Here is a 19,781-nt window from a genome sequence, read left to right on the forward strand (position 1 = left end):
GTTTCTATAAATATTTATGTTGACAGGAAAATGTAAAAGAGCAGAATTTATATATATAATACGATATAAAGTCTAATAGAAGACACGTAAATTAATAAATATATTACACAATCACAGATTTTAAGAAAATTAAGGAAATTTAGTTGAATTTACAAAATTAAGGAATAGAAAATATTAAAGATAAATAAGATTCCTTTATTTGTTTTTTGGAGTTATATACTTTACGCTTAAACGTCTCGTTAATTTTGTTTTCGCGCTACGCTCGGAGGGTTATAGCATTTATATTTTAGGCGCGTGTACAACTGCTACAACATTAATCGGTCATTCACTGTTTCGTCAAACCGCGAGCTCGCTGTGTCTGTGACAATTATCGATAAAGGAAATTCCCGTGGATCCAAGCAGGCAGGTAGAACGATGATTCAACGAGAAGCACATTGCCACTTCGGACGCGGCCAGATCGCCGTTGGATGCTAACGCTTAAGAGACGAAGAGACGGCGGGGCTGGTCGGACGAGCGAGGAGGAGTGTCGTCCACGTGGATCAATACCGAAGAGCGTGCAGGCGCCTCCACCTTTTGCGAGAAACAGTACTCTCGCGCCGCGGACACGCGCCGCACGCTCTCTCCACCGTCGATCCTTCCGTGCAAGGGCCCCCGAGGGTTGGCACGGGGACGCCGTCGGTCGTCGTTTGCCCGCCGGCGTTCTCCTTCGTCCTCACCTGGCGGGAGGATGCGAGTCATCTGCCAACCGGGAAAGAAGGATCGTTAGATCTCGTGCGCGACGTGCCTTACTCGCTCCCGCTCGCCCGATGCACTTTTCTTTCATCTTCGTTCATCTTCCGTGATCCATCCGGGTAGACACAAGAGAGGTACTCTTCGATTTGCTCGCTTCCGTGTGGAAAAAGCTCGCGTGTGCTCTCTCTGGTCTCGCTTCTTTTTTCTTCTTTTGATAAACTGTATTTTTATTTCACCTCTTCCCCCATTTCTGTGATACGTGTTTACTTAGTGTGCTGCATTATAACAATAGATTTGTTCAGGCTCTGTTGAGTTACTCACAAATAAGCTTGAACTTTTACGTCTTTATGTTACGGTTAGTACCATGATCTAGAAAAAGATGAAGAAATAGAGTCATATTTCCGATAATTTTATTCAATAGTTTATTAACAATTCATCGGGTATAAACAAATTATATTGGCTGTTTTATCACGAATGAAAAAGTCATTTCCGTCTTATTGCGTACCACTTCTTGGAGATATTTTTTTTTCGAGATATTCTTCTTTCTTTTCTGATAACATATCTGATAATAAACAAGAGGTGCTCTTCATTTTTTTCATTCACATGAAATATATCTTTCGTAGTATATTACACTTTTTAGAATTATTTATATGTATTTATTCAACGTACACACTATATTTTTATTTTACTTACTTAAACTTTTTTTATTTTTCTATTATTATATAGAACTTGAAAATTTTATGTCTTGCAATATTTTTCTCGGTACACTTTCAGATTTTATATATTTGTGGATACTTTTCGTAAATCAGTTAAAATGGGTCAAAAATAAATACTTTGTGATAAAATGACGTATATCATCATATTTCATAATAAGAGGAAATATTATTTCTTGGTAGGGAAGAATTGCAACTCTTTCTTGATATGGTGCTCATATTATTGATTTTTTTCATCAATTGATTCTCTCATTTAACATCACATAATTAATCCTGACATTATATATATCATATGAAGTCCGTGATCTTCACATTGCTATATGCTTCACGTTGCAAATAGTTTTTATATTGTTCGTTATGTTTTTATGTCTGGTGATACTCTAGAGTAAAATATAATCATTTATTCAAAAATGACCTCGAGTCTAATTTAATTTCAAACTTTATCGTTACTTTGAAGCGATGAGATTTATTTAAAAAAGATTTAGCGAGAAAAGATTTATATTTTTTTCTTTCAAGAACCACGTTCCTTTTTTTGGCGCGTTACATTGTTATTAAATTCTCGGATGACACGTGCACAGCACTAGCAACACGCTTCAAAAAGCATTATAATGAGTCTGGATATTTTTAATATTATTAAGAAGAGCAAGTGTACAACAGAAGTACTCCTTTGATACATAAAGAGATCTTAACCAACCTTAAAATTCTTAAAACTTTATTATCTCTTGCCGTACAATTACAATTACACAAAGTGTCTCGAAAACTCTTATAATTTCTTGAATTTTCAGAACTAAAGGATTGTAAGAAAGAGATTTTTTTTTGTCAAGATTTTCTCTTTTGTCAATAAATGAGACAATTATATAAAGAATATGTGACTGAAAATATATGACGGTAACGAAATTTACCTACATTACGTATTCAGAGCTTGACGTGTTTCTTTTCTTTTCGTCGTATTTTGCTCAATTTTTATTCTTTGTACTCCGAGAGAAAAATACTTACAACAAGACAAAAATGATACAAAGATGTACCATGAGCGCCGATTCATGGATATAAAATAAAGTATTGTCATCAGATATGTATATCCTTACAACACTTATACATCATCGATATTCAATATCCCCGTCGTATTGTTGCCATTCTGCGTTTTCAAAAAATTTCCCGCAGACGCATCTTTGTGTCGTTTCAAATTGACGTTCTTATTTTACCATGGCAATTTGTCACGCGGTCGAACATGAAAAATAATTTGTCGCATTGTATTGTGTCTTGTGCCCGTCACGTACTAGCTTGCAGCAGCTGTGCACGCGATTTTTATTGAGAGTGCACTAAACTTTCCCGGCGATAAGTGCCGCTGAACTAGCGATAACGAGATTTTTTTTTCTTATCATTTAGATATAAACGTTTTAAGTGTCGTACGTTTTAGTTTTTTTGTACGATTTTACTCTATCCGTTATTTATTATTTTATTTTTTTATAGAGAGCCTTTATTTCATATTTCATATCTATTTATTTTTTTAACTTTTTTTGTTAATTAAATATCATGCGATATTCACGATTAATGACAGAAAAGAGATCAAAAGAAAAGAGAATATATCTGAAATATATTTAGTTGTATATAGATTGTAAATTTACTCTTGTATCCTGAGAGGATACGATTGAAATTCAATGTTGGCAGGATTTCTTTTTTCCAAACAAATGTTAAGCCCGGTGTCCACGACGCAAGAACTGTGTCCAAGTTTCGATTTAAGCCAATCAACTTACAGCTCTTACAGAAAAGTAGCCGTTTCATTGGCTTAAACCGAAACTTGGACACAGTTCTTGCATCGTGGACACCGGGCCTTACAGACCTTTAAAAGTATACACGTATCTATATAGAGTTAAATAAAAAAAAACATGAGATGTGCATATCTATAGCATAAATCAGGCTTAATTCGATATTTGTCTGTAGCAAGATTAGAGACACTCAACTGTAAGAATGTGTCGATGTTTTTTATCATTTATATCAGACGTTACAAGTATCATTTGTAATGATAAGAAGCGCTTTTTCTGCGATTAATTAATGATAAAAACAAGCAGTTAACATATATCATTAAACGTATAATAAAAGTGTATCGCAGAATTATCGATAACGAAATGCTAGAGTTAACATTTTTTTATTTAGTTCAAATGCATCGAGATTATCTCTGATATCGATTTCTTGCCAACGTCAGAATTAAAGCGTGTCGACATCAAGAATGATCTATAAAAATTTAGTGCATCGAAAAATATTTAATATAATTTAATATAATTTAAATAATAAATTTATATAATTTATGAAAAGTATGCTTATTTTTTCAAAATACTCACGCTTGCAGCACGCCAAAATTGAGCAAAATTTCTAGGGCAAACCGACCGTACTTCTCGGTTATCAGTTTGCATTGCAAGCAACTTTAGATAGAAACTGAGGCGAAAGTCATTGTTGCGCTCGGTGACAGGGCAAAGGGCTGTTTGCGTTCGATCGTTCCGCTCGTGGCAGCCGCAGTCGCGAACGATAGGGCGGTGGTAGTTGCGAAGGTTGCATGAATTTGTAACAACGGCTTTTTATAGGCGGCATTTATCCTTGCAATTCGTTGTCGCCAGGTCAAGGCGACGCGACGTTAAACTCTGGCGAATCGACGGTTCGCATGTTTAAAGCTGCCATCTTTTAATTTTATTCGAATCTCTCGACGTTTGTTCCCTCAAGAGACCGCTATCGACTATCATCGTAAGAATTAATGTTAATAAATTCGACTTTTTACGATTATATAACAGATTTTTTTTTTTTATGAAATTTATAACGTGAAATTTAACTTAATTGATAGTCTCAGATTGAATTGTTGCTTTTTCTTCTTAACTTAACTCGAAAGAAGTTTCTCCGCGGAATTTTTCGCGTCAATGAGAGCACTTCGAGCACAGCATCTCATCTGTAAATAATTCAATATTTAATTCTTTTCCTCTTGATCTTCTTCTCCTTCGTTCAAGAAAATAACGAGACAAGTTTGTTTTCAACGAAAGAGCATGCGCTCTCCAACTTTTCTAATCTTTTCCAGCATGAAATCCTTCGAAGCGTCGCGTACGAGAGAACCGTGAAAAGATGCTTCAGTTGTAGTTAAGAGAACATCGAAACTCTCTTTCGTCGTTGATTGAAATCCAGCCGTCGATTTTGTCCACGTGTACGAAAGTGTGACATCCCTCTCTCTTTTTCTCTTTTCTATAGTTATGCGGGCTGTTTGATAGAACGTGATCGACTTGGGGTAAAGGCAGTTACAATCAGGGTGCATTCAAGACTGCTAGTAAATCAGGAGGTAAGTACACATATGTAGTGAATATGTTGAAGGTTCTTTATAAAGATACTTCTAATGCTATAAATGCTAATGCTGCATTAAATCACATACGTGTAGTGTGAATAGTAATGTAAGCAAATTATCATTAATTTATTATCTTATTATTAGCGTGACAGTATTTATAAAAATAGCAGTATTCGAAATTCGATATATTGCAATAGTTTTTATTATTTCACGCCAGTTTCATATATATACAAAAATAATAATAGTCACTAAACCATGTTGATAAGTTTGTTAATATTTTACTTTTTATTTTATTGTTTAATATAGTACAGATTAGATATTAAGATATAGATTAAATATGAAAAATCCAACAATCAGAGAGTAGTACTTATTCAAATTGAGACCAGACTATCCGAGGTTAGATTCAATAGATTGGATTTGGAGTGTATCTTCAAGAATATAATCGAGAGATCGCGTCATAAATTACATAATCATCGCAGTCCGTTTAGTCTGTTAGTGTCGCGTCACAAAATTTGCATTGCTTTAATACGCAAGTAAAGCAACAGATGTGTAACAAACTCTTGCGATTAAGCACGTATATTCTAGACAGATGTTGGGTATAAAATTAGATTAAATTATTTGTAACCTGATGTTTATATATTATTATTATTATATAGAGCGGAAGGAGGGAATATTATTTATATATTAACTGCGATTATTCAAAATGAAAATATTTCCGAGTTAAAGACGCGTGATAAGAAGTTGTTTGTGACGTATTATGAGTCACGTACCAGTTATCGAAAGATTTCACCAGTTTGGCGGCTCGACTTAACGGGGCTGACGGTCGGGCATTATCATCTCATCACGTGCTTGCACGAGATACACGTTAAATTGGGCTCATATGCGATTAACGTATATGCTGACTCTGTACCGTCTAATTTATCAGACAACAAGGACAAGCCGAGAGGTAACGAGGAAAATGATGAGACGTCGGTGACAGGACACTATTTACGAGTCTTTAGTGCGTACTGATTGGCTCTAAAAAGACTCACGGTGCCTAAACAGACGCTAATTGAGAACGGTTTAACACGAGGGGCGCTGTAAAGAATGAAAACTCGCCTCGTGTACACACTGCGCAAGTCACGATAAATAGATATTTAAAAATGAATTAATTTCCTTTTAATGGAATTTTGATAGGCAGTTTACTTATATTTAATACATTGAAAGACTTTCCTAACTTAAGTATATACCGGTCACAGATAATTGAATCCCGTTTTTTGGGTCGATTCTATCTAATAAAACTTTCATTAAGAGCTTTATTGGGAATATGGTCAAAGTAAAAATTTTTAAAAGAGATTGAGAATTTTAAATAAAATTGACTTTTTTAATTAAATTTTAATTATGTACGTAAGAGAATACTTTTCGATTTAAAATTCTTCAATAAATATCTCATTAAATTAAATTCATTTATATAATTACAGATCTCTTTTCTCGTTTTCCGATATGTGCAAACAATATTTGAATCATAATTCAAACGATATAGTATTAACGTAAAATACGAATATTACTTCGGGTGAAAAAAATCAGTATTTAATGGCTGATGGAAAGATACGAACGGTAACTGTAAAACACATTGTATATCGCGACAAAGCTGCATACGCGAAAGTTTGCGGTGGCATTATTCAGATTCCCTGGCTAGACAGCGTGTCGTGTCTCTCATCAAGCATCGCAACAGTGATAACAGATCGTTTCTTCAATTGGCAAGCACAACTGTCTATTGCGGCTACCATAACCCGATAACGAAACTCGCGGCAATACGCAATATCCCGGGGTTTGAGCGTTCTATTTATTTTTATCTGGCGTGCGAAAGCCTCTGCGCCTAATTAAGTCCATATTTTATTATCAAATTGGTATTAACTCACTGCCTCTGGCTCTCAGCGGTTTATATCGTTCGTAAAAAAGATGAGCGATCACACATATGCCGTAGAGATCTATATATTTACATAATAAGAAATTTAAATGAGTGATTGCACAACGATGAGGAAAAACATTATCAATTTTGCTATTATAATACGCATATGTTAATTTCTAAACGGGCGGAATTATGTTGAATTTTGATTAAAAATAGAAAAAAACGAGTGAGAAAAAGATGATATTATTGTTTTTATTGTTATTATTCAAAACGAGATTTGCGAACTATTAATTATTATATATATATATATATATATAATTATATAATATATCCGAAGAGTTCGTTATAATGAATAAATTGTTATGTGCTTCTTTTCGCAATTTTTTCCTAAATTCTTCGCAGCAATTCAATTATACAGGTATTAAAAAGTAATTCAATAATTACTGATTAGGTCAGTTCATGAATATGTAGAGGCATATTTATGGTTTCTGGGTATATAAGCGATTAAACAAATTGATCGTATTTTCCTGCGGGTGTGACCATAAATGCAGTATGCAATATTCATTCGCACGATTAATTATTTATGACATATGCGCTATTTGTCATCTTCTATGCGCTAAAGCGCCAAGTAACCAGGATTCCATCAGAATCGGTAATGTCGTTTGAACAGCGTTACTGCATAGAATTATTTTCTACAAGCTATATACGTTTATTTCCAACAATAACCATTACATTTGAGCAAAACTTTTATTAGTTTCAACAAACTCTTCTCGTGTATAGTAAGTAAAGGGAGTAAACTTTTCTAATAATTAAACATTTACGTTACTGTAAAGTTATTTCAATTTTTTTTTAATTTTTACTAACGAGATAGATACGCAATATGAAAAATAATACTTATCATCGAGATTTTAAAAGTAAGATAATAAACAGATCAATATATTATTGACAAATACAAATAAAGTTTCAAAAAGAGTAATTTTCAAGTAGGAAACAACAGGTATGATGCATGTTTCTAATGCGCAACATCGTAGCATACAAATCCCTCCCTTCTTCGGAACTAATCATAAATGCCACTGCTGTGTCCACGTGTATGCTTATACAAGGTAATCCTGCACTCGCATCCGTACGTCAAACCTATTATTGCAAAAGTGTATTATAATGATTTCCAATGCAGTAACACTAGCTATCTACAAGTGATTCGTATAATAAAAGACGTGTATTTTGTGTGTGTGTGTGTGTGTGTGTGTGTGTTGTGTGTGTGTGTGTATGTGTGCGTGCGTGCGTGCATGTGTGTGCAATAATGTAGACCGACATGCATTAGAGATGTACAATCTGATTATACTTTAAGCCGTCATTTCTGCGCACAAATAACTTCTTAAACAAGAGAAACATTATCACTTTTATCGTGTAATCGTCATATTATCTTCTCGATATCGCACAGATAATGGAATTTTACAAATGCCAATATATTGAGTTTACTTTATCTCTTATCATTTTATCATATATCATGTCTGCAAGATTTTTATTTATGTTCCATAAATCATATCTAAATTTATTTTATATATATAATACTAACAGCTCTTTGAAATATATAAACATTTTTATAATAATAAACTTCAGCAAAAATAAGATAAAAAGAAAGCCGATGGGTTATCAAGAGTCGCTGTTTTCCAAATAAATCCGTCTTATTTGAAGAGCCACGCCTGTGGTGCGGCGCAATGATCAAAACGTTTACACATCGTGAAATAATATTATCCACTTCACGTCGCTTAATTTCAGAGCATCGATAATTGAACAGGATTAAAATTGAATAGGATTATTATAAATTTGGCAAAGATAAATATGATTTAATCGTCATGTTCAATCGAGCTTTTATCTCTCTTTATTTCTCTCTCTCTCTCTTTCTCTCTCTTTTTTCTTTTCAAATATTGCGCACGTCGTCCTGTAACATGCAATATAAAACTAAACAATTAACTTTGTAGATTGTAAATCGATTCAGCAATCAAATAAAGCACCGCTCCGCCGAGAAATTCGGAACGTATATGATCACCGATACACCTTCACTAACAGAAGATTCGTTTTTCCTATATCCCTCTACATGTGGGAATATCAGCGAGAATACTACGTGTATGGCGTGTAACTTCTTTGAAACTGCGGACTGGTCTTCGGATGACCTGACAACATCGTCAACGATTTCGAAATGACAGAATAATACCCCTCCCTGACAGCCTGACCGGATTCGCGAGCATATCTCGGCACTATCTGGGCGGAGTTTCCTTATCAGAATCACCGGATGACTGTCTCCGCGCTGCTGCCAGCCACCGACTGGTTGCTGCTGCGACTGGCCGATTGCTGGTCGTCGCTGGCACCGAGGAGAGTGCGATCGGAAGCTATCATCTGGCTGTCAGCCGATGGTAAACAGTCCTCCGGCATACACCGCGGTGCGCAGACGTGCGTACGTAGGTAGTGCAACGTGTGCACGTGTGCATACATGTGTATATGTGAGCAAACCTAATAGAGAGAGAGAGAGGGATATTGGAATAATTCAAGTACACATTCTCGTCTGTCCACGCGTGTCTGTATTTATTCGTAAAGCGGGGTTGACTCCGACAATGAGGACCACCGTCTGACATTGTGGCTAAAAGTGCATTCATATCGTGCTCATCGCCGCGCTGACGGGCCTCTTCAGGTGCAATCACCAGTGGAGCTTCGAGAAGACATGCAATTGGACAAGTAGGGTCTTTAAAATAATACTCACATGGCACAGTTCTACCCTTATTGCAATTAATTTGTTAATTTGGAGATTTTATTCCTTTCACGTTGTATTTTATTATACTTTTTTTTATATTATGATAAATAGTTACCGACGATAGCAACGCCGGTGTTGCTGCGAAAGTTTGTTATTACTAATTTATATTCTCAATCGAACTTATTAATAAATAATTAAATTAATATACACGCGTACTGATTGATTATTTTTATCTGGTGACAAATCTCATTGTATGAATAACGTATTAGCTATTCAGATTATTTGAATCGCCGCGATGATGATTAAGGCTATCAGATTGATCGATTCTGGCAAGCTGAGGGAGCTACAAATGTTGGTAACAAAATTTGCGCTCGTATCTCTCTATCGTATTTATATTGGATCGCGGATTGTTTCTTCAAGATTCTCGATGCACTCGACGTCGACTTTTCGAGCAATCGCTGTAAAAACAGAGAAGCTGAAACCGCGCTATCGATGATGATCATGAGTAAAGTGTGCCGGCCAATTTCAATGTGCTTTGATACCCATCAATAAAATTTCCTAGAAAGATTTTTTAACTTAAAGGAAAAATATTTATCGATATTCGATATTTAAAAATATTAATAGTGTTTTATGAAAAAACAATGTTTTTTTTTATTACAATTAATAATTTTGTTATAATTTTTAATATATTGCCAGTCAGGCCGATCATTAAACACTGACAATTAATAACATTTTTCTTTAAGATGTTTAAAAAATTCTACTTACACGATGCAAAAATATAGATATTTTAATTGACATTATATACTGACACTCATATTAATATAATAAATAGCAATAAATGTAATATAGAGAATAATAAAGAAATAGTTTATACAAATAAAATATTTGCACTACACACACATAGTTTGCGTCAAGCTATTTAAATGTATAATTGACATCCAAGGCACGTCTGATGTCTAAAAATTGAATAATCGACCAACTAACTTATAATCGACTGTACTAATCATGCAATCATGCATTGCACGAAACACATTTAACTCCAGTGCGGTATCCTTGAATTAGATTCACCTTGCGACATGAAATGTGAATAAAGTCGGCCGTTTAAACGAATCTTCTTTTTCACACGTATGCGCTCAATTCGTTTATAAAAATCATGGAAGAACAATTATTTCGCAATATCTAACCGTTGATCACGTGCTGACCCGCACTTTGACCCAAGTTAACGTCACATGGGTTCTCTTATCAACGTTTACATGTATTCGGTTCTACACACAATGATTATCGTTATCGGAGCAGCGAACCTGGAAAAAATATCAGCTCATCGAGACGGAATTGATAATCGACATGTGACATGCAAATTCATCTTGCAATTGCATTTGCACTATCTGAATCTATATATCATATAGTGCGCGGGGAAATATATGCGGAGATAAATACCAACGGTGTTATGCAATAATTTTTATTTGTGTCGATAATCAAGGATTAATACATATAAATCTTAATATATTTCAGTAAATCATATTATTAAAAAAAATAAAAGTAAAAAATTGGATACAAGAATTTTACAAAAGATATTATTTACAAAAAATTATTTTTGAAAAATTTTTGGAAAATGTGAACCGAAAATAAACTTACATGGTGATAAATTTTAAAATTATGAAAAATATACTTCTGCCATTGTCACAAACAAGTAATCAGAAAGATAATTGGAATCTGAAGTACAGAGAATGCATACGAATACGTATTAAAATGCAAATATTTCTTCATTAGAAAATAATATGACTCAGCGCAAAAATTACCTACTGACGCAGGTTAAGAGTTATTTCAGAGAAGTTGAAAAAGAACGAGGTTATAGAAAGTAAGTTTATTCATGGATAACCGACCTTTGACCTCTCTTATGCTTTAAAAGTGCATAAAAGTTCCATTTGATATTTAGAGTGATAATCGATTGCTTTTTCCATCCGTTCCTCTTTCATCGACAAAATCTCTATTTTGTGGCTTTCATCTCAAGATAAAATTACATTTTTCTTGACTTATTTACACGTGCTGCTTTATAAAATTGATTCAGATGAGTTGTCTCTTCCATGTAAATGATTTACGTAATACGAAATATTACGAAAGATTCAACGAGCCGCGTCAATGCGCTTTGACGTGTAATGCCTGCGATCAGCGAATTCTTTTCGATGCATGGCATGCTTTGTAGCTATGAAAAATGCATGTGTTGTTAGAATAATTAAAAGTGAATATGTATGAGTATAGAATAATTTAAAAAATTATAACATCTTACAAATTACAAAATTATAAAATTTGACTTCGTAATAATGATTCGTAAATTTTAAAGAAAGTTTCTGTATACATATACATATATGTATATAAGTTTCTATATATATAAATTTATTGTAATGTTGTTTGCGTCTTATTTTACGCACATAAACTCTGACATGCAATGCACTAAAATTATTATTTTTATTTCGTTACTTGTTTTGTTATGTATAAAGTTATAAGAAAATAAGAACTTTCTGATCACAAGAACTATCTTCTACATCAGCGTTATTCGAAATTGGCACAGTGTGCCACATCAATCTTTCTCGCACTATTCTCTCTACGCGCAAATATCCGTTCTTTCTTCCCTCGAAAATGCAGTAGCTATTTAAGGCTGCTTCATATTTGTACCGAGAGTTTTGTTCACTTCAATTGGTGCTACGTCAGCGCACGTATAATGGAGACGGAAAAATTAAATGTGACGACAACATAGTCTCGACTATTGACAACGTTAAATCAACCCCACTGCTTTCAATCAGTACTATTTTTCGAAGCTATCATATAAACCAATCTTAAATATGTCTGTTTCTCGTGACTCCGTATTAATAAAAATTATTAACATATCCGCTTTTTAGGGCTAATAAAACTAATGTTACTATTGGTTTTATAAGATTTATTAAATATGCTACTTAAATTATACACGTGTAAAATTATGTTCCAATAGGTAAACACAGTCCTGATTCATGGAGTGATAATTACCTTGGAATTATCATTTCGTGAGTCATTGTCTATTAATCTTACCTATCGTACGTGTATATCAGATTTTATTATTTTTATCGTCGTTCTAATTTTCACGCTGTTTCTCCTCGAATGCTCAGTCTTAAAAATAAATATTATTGATACACGTATATTTACCAGATAACTATTTACGTATTGGAGTTTATTCGTTATTTATTAATTCCCTCATGGAAATATTATTCGATTAATTAGTATATTGACATGCTGCGACTATTCAGGAAAGATAAATTATTTAACAATGGTTTTGTTATTAATTACCACGGTTCTGGTATTAATCGCATAAATAATGTATCTGCCAAGAAAATTAGTGATTATTTGAATACAATATATTGCTATTTATATGAAATATAACAAAATTCTCGATTTTAATTGTAATGACAAATTTTTTTGTCAAAATAAGATTATTATTAGGAGGCGAACGAGTATATATACGCATATTTAACTCCCTCTGTCAATGACGGAAATATTCGCAAAAATAAAATTGACCAAAAGTGCACATGACAAAAATATCCGCACATTCAAAAAAATATTACATATACCAGAGCAGAATGGGATATTATATCTTTATGTTTTTAAGGTCGCTGAATTCAAATCTAAAATAAAAATTGCGAAATTCAAAGTGGTGGATACAATATAGGGCACCGAAAATGTAAAACGTTGTTCAATTTGCATAAAAATTTAAATTTAAAAGTTTTTTTAAACCGCTAATTTCAAATTCAAAATAAAAATTCAAGAATTTAAAATAGCAAATTCAATAATTATATTGAAAAAAATTCAAAATACAACTCAATTTGCATAAAAATTTGTGAAGCCGTTGATTCCGTTTTGTATTTTTTTCTTTTTTTTGTTTAACAGCCAAGGGGTTAATTGACATGCTTACTTAATGACAAGTCGAGTGTTGTTTTTTCATTTCTATATTAATAAAATATCAAAGTATCTTGCTATTTTTTATGCTGTTAAAGCCACTTTCGACTTGTTTTATTCATCAGTTTTTACTCGCGAAAAGTAAAATATTTTTTTTAATGCGACATCAAAAATGCAAACCGAGACTACTCGTGAGTTAAACATGACTTTTCAGGAAATTATTGTTATCAAATATTCGAAAAAATGCAAACATGCAAAAGTTTCATGAAGTGTTAATAGAAGACTATATGTAAAGCATAACAAATGTTTGAAAATTTATCTCTTGCAATTTATAAAATTAATATATTGGAAATATATGTATATAATCAAGATATTTTTACACGAAATAAAACATTTCTTTTAGTCAGATACTTCAGTCAATTTCTTAATATCTATTTTTTTTATCACAATTGATATTCTTGAATTACTACTATTTATGAAAGAGATAATTTCAATGCTTGTTTGACATAACGGAAACTGTTACATCATTTTGCTCTTGACACATTTGCAATTATTGCGAATTCGGAGAGCGATTTTTCATAGCTATTTGCGATTACCAATTGCGATAATTGAGTGATATAATAGACATTGATTGTCCTTAGATTCGAGTCGTCTGTCAATTATGTAATTAATTTGCTCACGAACAAACTACCTTCGGCGATTACTGTGTATTACTGTATTACCATACGTGTCCACTGAAACGATTTGTAGTTATTAAACCATCAATTATCGCTGCATGTCCACGGAAAAGTGTCGTTCCACAAGGACCTTTTCATTTGACGTTGTTGTCGCTCGTTAATGGTCTCATTGGCCTGTCCGCCGACCTCCGCGTCTGATCATCATCCCGAGCATTGTCCGCTTCCTCGTCCGAATTTGTTCGCCTGCTCCGAAACCGGAAGCATAACGCAATGCACTAAATAGCGCATAAAGTTCCTTTCCTCGTATATCATAGATATTTTTGCACTTTCCATACGTGTCCATAAGATGCTACATTTTAGATCTCTCGTTAGTGATATTTTTTTACTCCATCTTAAAAAGAATACCATACTTGAATATTAATTTTACAAGATTTTAGTAATTTTTGAACGTATGTGTCAAATGCATTTTATTTCAAGTATATTTAAAAATTATTTTTTTTCTTTCACAACTAGCAGAACTCAGAACTAAAAATTCTTTTAAAGTTATTAAATTAAATTAGTTTCCATATCTGTCTAACGAGTCAAGATATGAGATACAGTTTGATAACCCGAAAAACAGATTAATGATTTAGAAGTTAATTAAAATACTTGATTTAATAGTTTACGTGACATTACAACTATGACTTATTTGATAATAAATTGTTAGGAAATGTTTAGAAACTGTCTCTCGTTCGCTATGCTACATTTAAATGAAGTTGCTAATGCTGATATCTAATATCTGAGACATTTCAGAATATGACTACATATGCAATTTCAGACGAAATTACATCTAGAAAGTATAATATAACTTCAAAATATTGGAAGGAACTTTCCGAGAGCTTCTTCGCAGATATATTTTTAGCATAAATAAACTCGCGCTGAGAGAGATATTTGATACTGACCGAGATTTGAATAATTTTTATGTTTTGTATTTGACGTACGTAATACTTTGTACATTTTAATAACTATTTGTGCAAAGACTATTTATTTAATATAAATTGTTCCAATATGGATAAATAAGTTTCGCAAAAAAATAAAAACAGACGAAAAAGGAAAGATTCGTTTTTTATTTATATTTTTTTCCCGAGATCTCTAAGATCATTTTTTTATTCAGGAGATCGATCATGTACCTTTTGCCCTAGGGCAAAAACGTGAAAATCTATTCTATTCCACACCAATAGAAAGAGATAGTTATATAAAACTTTTCACTTTTCACGTTTCCGCTCTAAGGGAAAAGATACATGATCGATTCCCAGAAGTTTTTTTTATGAGCAACTCCTCTAATAATTAAATTAAACAATAATTATTCTCTCTCATCTCTCTCTCTCTCTCTCTCTATCTATCTATCTATCTATCTATCTCTATCTATCTATCTATCTATCTATCTATCTATCTCTTTCGTTTATCAAATCACTCTTCTTCCATTAAAGAGACAGCTCGGACGAATAGGTCGTTTATTATGTAAAGCTTCGTACATAAGTACAACCAGGGTAATCGTATCGTGATAATTATCCACTTGACAACTTGTAATCGGTAATTGACAATTTGACGACGACAATGCGATCTTGATATTTCATTGAACGAGCAGTCTCAAAAATGCACGAACCAATCAATGAAAGATGCATTAGCGAGTGTCTTCACCACACAATACTCTCTTTTACGAAACCAGCAATATTACCGGAAACTAAATCAGTTTTTTCAATTATCATTATCCCATTCATTTAACACTTTTAATATATGAACTGACGGTCCTCGCATTAGCGAGTAGATCTCAGTAAAAGTTACACCAAATCTGATATAACATAGTTATAATGCGGACCTTCGAATAACACTCATTGAGGATGCATAACGCGGGACCGTCGCGACGTCGATGTTATTCTACTGTCTTTCTCCGCGAAGACACTGAAGCGGCGGCGACCCTGACAGCACGTGCATGCGTCGCGTCGTTCGGGTTTATATCGAGCGCTGCAATTGCGTCCGCCGCCGAGCGCTGCACCTGGCAGCGCCCACGAAAAAGCAGATTGAACGATCCGTTTTCCCCGCTCTGCCTGCGACTGATTCGCGTCGCGTAAAGCTCGTATTGCGCCAGTTGCATCCGCGACGAGGTGTATGTGCGGTGCGCGTTTGACTGTTTCCCGCCACGTGTCGTCGGGCAAGGGATATAAGAAATGTCGCGCACCCTCGGTGAACGTCAAACGTCTGTGTGATTGAGCGTTGATCGAGGCTGTCGGTGAGACCGGAGGAGACGAGAAAGAAGACTTTACTACTTCAACGAGGTAGCGGAATTTTAAACAAAGGGAGCTGCCATTTTAATTTATTACAATCTTCCTTGCATTTGTTATTATTCATTTATTCTATTTTACTATATTCGCCGCTGAATAAATATAGCAATCGAATAAACAAGTAAAGAGAACGAGAAGTCCTCGCATAGGTTAAAAATAGAAATTTCAAGTATTGAATGAAAACAAGTAACAAGAAGTTTCAAGTTACAGAAGACCATTATGAGAAGACTGTTATAATCGTCACACGCACTTAATGTAATTTGTTCTTCGTTACAAGATGACAGAGCACAAAATGCTTTACAAAACACGTGTCAAAATTAACATCCGCAGCGTAGGTAGATAATCGTAGTGTATCATGTCTTTTTACGTGCTCATTTATATCATGACGCATTGTCCGGCATAAAGAAGCATCATGACGGTATAGCATACCGGTATTACATTGTATTCAATTTCGCGTGTTGTTCTTTATTAATTAAGTGTGTGAGTTGTATTATTAAATTTTATTAAATTTTATGTCTATATTATTATGTATAAAATGTATGAAAATGAATATTATATAATATTTTAGCAAACTCTATTATAATTATATTTTTCGCAATGCAAATAATAAATATCGGACTAAAACTAAAATTTTGTTGATGCATGATTTTTTTTTTGAAATGTCAGAATGCTATTTGTATGGGGATATCTTGTGTATCGTTTTATTTACATCACAACGCAAATTGAGTTTCAAAGTTAATAGTCCGTTCTATTTTCATTATTTCTGTATTCCACGTAATACCTGCAAATGATTTTAATTTACGTTTTTACATAACAATCGACGATAGCTGGAATTCATTTATAATAGCATTAAGGACAGTCCAATTAACAATTGATAATTAATAAATGAAAAGCTCGATGAAGAATAAAAAATTTTAATGATACTTTCCGTCTAAATTAAGAGATCTGTAAATAAAATTTGCTTTAATTATAATGACATAAAAAATTATATGACATAAAAAAAATTAATTTTTTTCTTTTTTAATTGTATATATTATTATGTTTTATCTCTTTTTATTTAACCAATTATCTTAACCCGTTGAGGTCACACCTCCTAAAAATAACGTAGAGGTCACATGGGGTCCAATGGACCCCACAACAGTTTCCATTTGCGTTCTTTTTGATGTATCGACTCAAACCTTGAACTGGAATTAATTTATGACTTTCTCTTGATAATCCAATAATTTAAAAAATTTATTTATGTTGAAAAAACGCGAGAAAAAAATTTTTGACTTTTTTCACAAAAATATTCATCAAAATTTTTTGAGATAGAGTAAAAAAACTTTGTGCGTTTTACTCTCAAAATAGTATACTTTTAAGAAAAAAATAACAAAAAAAAGCCTGGGGTCCACTGGACCCCATGTGACCTTAACGAGTTAAATTAATTTACAAATTATCTCTTTTTTTGTGCTATTAAGACGCAGTAATAAATTCAATCATTGTTGCTGCCACTCATTATTCAACGATATTATACCGCCCTCTCTCTCTCTTTCTCCATTTCTCATTATCACTATTACTTTTCATATAATTGCAAACTACTGCACATGAGAAATTCGGAAATTGCATTATCCCCACGGAAGGACGGTGCACATGTGAAACTCCGTTCTGTGAAACTGTTACTCACATCCCAAAATTAAATTACGATTAGCATAGAAATTTAGTCGGTCTTGCAAGGGCGAACGTGAACGGAATATCGAAAGAAACGTAACCATTGTAGTTGCACAATCGATATGTGAACGTAAATGTGTATGACCAATTGCACTCCAGTGTCTTATATCTCTATAATATTACTCGAGAAGACTTACATTCTAGATAATAATACTCACATCAAACTTTTGTTTTCAAAGTACATTGTTTATAAATGGTTTGCCTGCCACTCGTTCAAAGTTTTGATCGATTTATTCGTTAATTATAATCTCAGGAAATCGTAGATTTGAAGGACAAAAGATAAACACCTTGCACACTGACGTAAGCAGAAAATTAGAAATATTAATATTTATTTTTCGAGCACTTTTAAATTAAGTAATCTCCTTTTCTTACCTGAATTAAAATTTAGTTAATTATACATCTTATTTTTGGCAATTATTTATACATTTATACATTTTTGTCCTAATATATACTTACTAAACATTAAAGTTACTTTGATAACCGTTGATAAACGTGAGAACAGAGGAATGTCGAGGCAAAAGGAAATTAGTAAATGTCTGAGAGGAAGAAGATTATTACAGAACAAGATGAAGATATCATAATAGAGAACTAAATTATGCTTCTTTCTTCTGAGAAAAAACAGCAGAAAATATTCTCAATTAAGAGAGAAGATTCTCTAAAATTTTAAAAACTTAAAGATTAAACAAAAATGTTTTTTGATTAAGGAGAAAAATTTGTAATATTATAAGACAAACAATAAGTTTGCTGGAATTAACATTTAATAATGTGCCTAATACATTTTCAGAATGTTTACATATTTAAAAGAAAAACTGTATATTTTATCAAAAATTAATTAGTAGAGATTATTAAAAATTTTTTAAATTAAATATTATATATAAACGTAAAATATATAAAATAATTATCTATTTACGATATAAAATAATGTCCAGAAATTAAATATTTTATTCTTTAGAATTATTAATACATTATATTTCCTGACACAATAACCATCATTTATAATATTTTGTCTGAAAAAGCGAATTTATAAATTATATCTAATATATTGATTATTTTTATATTATATACGATTAATTACGCGACTATTTTAGATATGTTCAGAAAGCTTAGGCTATTTTTATAGATTCCTGTCTTCGAATTTACTATGGTGCGTAAGATTAATGTATATACATAACTAAATTTTATGAATTTAATTATTCTGAGGTAATTCATCAAATTTTAATAGCATCTATAATTTCTGATATAAATTTATCTAATATTGCGCCACAAAAATACAAATAACATTTCGATCAAACAAAATATTATCTGACCAAACTGTTATCTTTTGCGTAGGTTGATTAAACTCAGTTTTGTATTCTCAGTATATTCTGTTAGAATATTGTATTTGGATTACCCTCACCCACGTCTGTTATCCCTTTTGACGTAGAACTACGTCTTTGTCGACAGTAAGTAGGGGGTAACATTGGGAGCACAGATGCAACGAAAACATGTCACACTTTGACCGTTTATATCTTCGAAACTAATAATCGTAGAGTAATGATTAATACGTTATTAGATAGCTTATATAGTCCCATTTTCTCTTGAAAGTTTCAAAAGTCTAAAAAAACTTTCTAAATGAGGAAGCCAAACAATTATAAGCAAATAATTATGCTCAGGTCTCAACCACTTTCAATTTTGGCAATTTAATATCCATTATTGGCAACTTTTCCAATTCCATTATATTCTCCAGTCTTTTCTACCCCTATTTAATA

At 32.8% G+C, this 19,781-nt stretch overlaps 1 protein-coding gene across 16 annotated transcripts in view; it reads left to right on the forward strand.

Annotated features, from left to right (window-relative positions):
- The first annotated feature begins 603 nt into the window (after window positions 1–603).
- Window positions 604–19,781, forward strand: part of LOC112466493 (sodium-driven chloride bicarbonate exchanger) — a 60,564-nt gene continuing 41,386 nt past the window's right edge. For 6 of the 16 annotated variants that reach the window (XM_025034600.1, XM_025034608.1, XM_025034604.1 and 3 more), the window contains exon 1: window positions 9,002–9,388. In XM_025034600.1, the coding sequence (XP_024890368.1) occupies window positions 9,375–9,388 (14 nt within the window). In that variant the 5' untranslated portion in view covers window positions 9,002–9,374. Of the gene's footprint in view, window positions 867–4,673; window positions 4,762–8,999; window positions 9,389–16,137; window positions 16,321–19,781 lie in introns of those variants that run through there. The other 10 variants (XR_003042150.1, XM_025034594.1, XM_025034598.1 and 7 more) reach the window with 7 other exon arrangements.

This window comes from Temnothorax curvispinosus, unplaced genomic scaffold (assembly GCF_003070985.1).
Source record: "Temnothorax curvispinosus isolate PA1 unplaced genomic scaffold, ASM307098v1 QBEX01016275.1, whole genome shotgun sequence".
In the NCBI taxonomy this organism is placed as follows: domain Eukaryota; kingdom Metazoa; phylum Arthropoda; class Insecta; order Hymenoptera; family Formicidae; genus Temnothorax; species Temnothorax curvispinosus.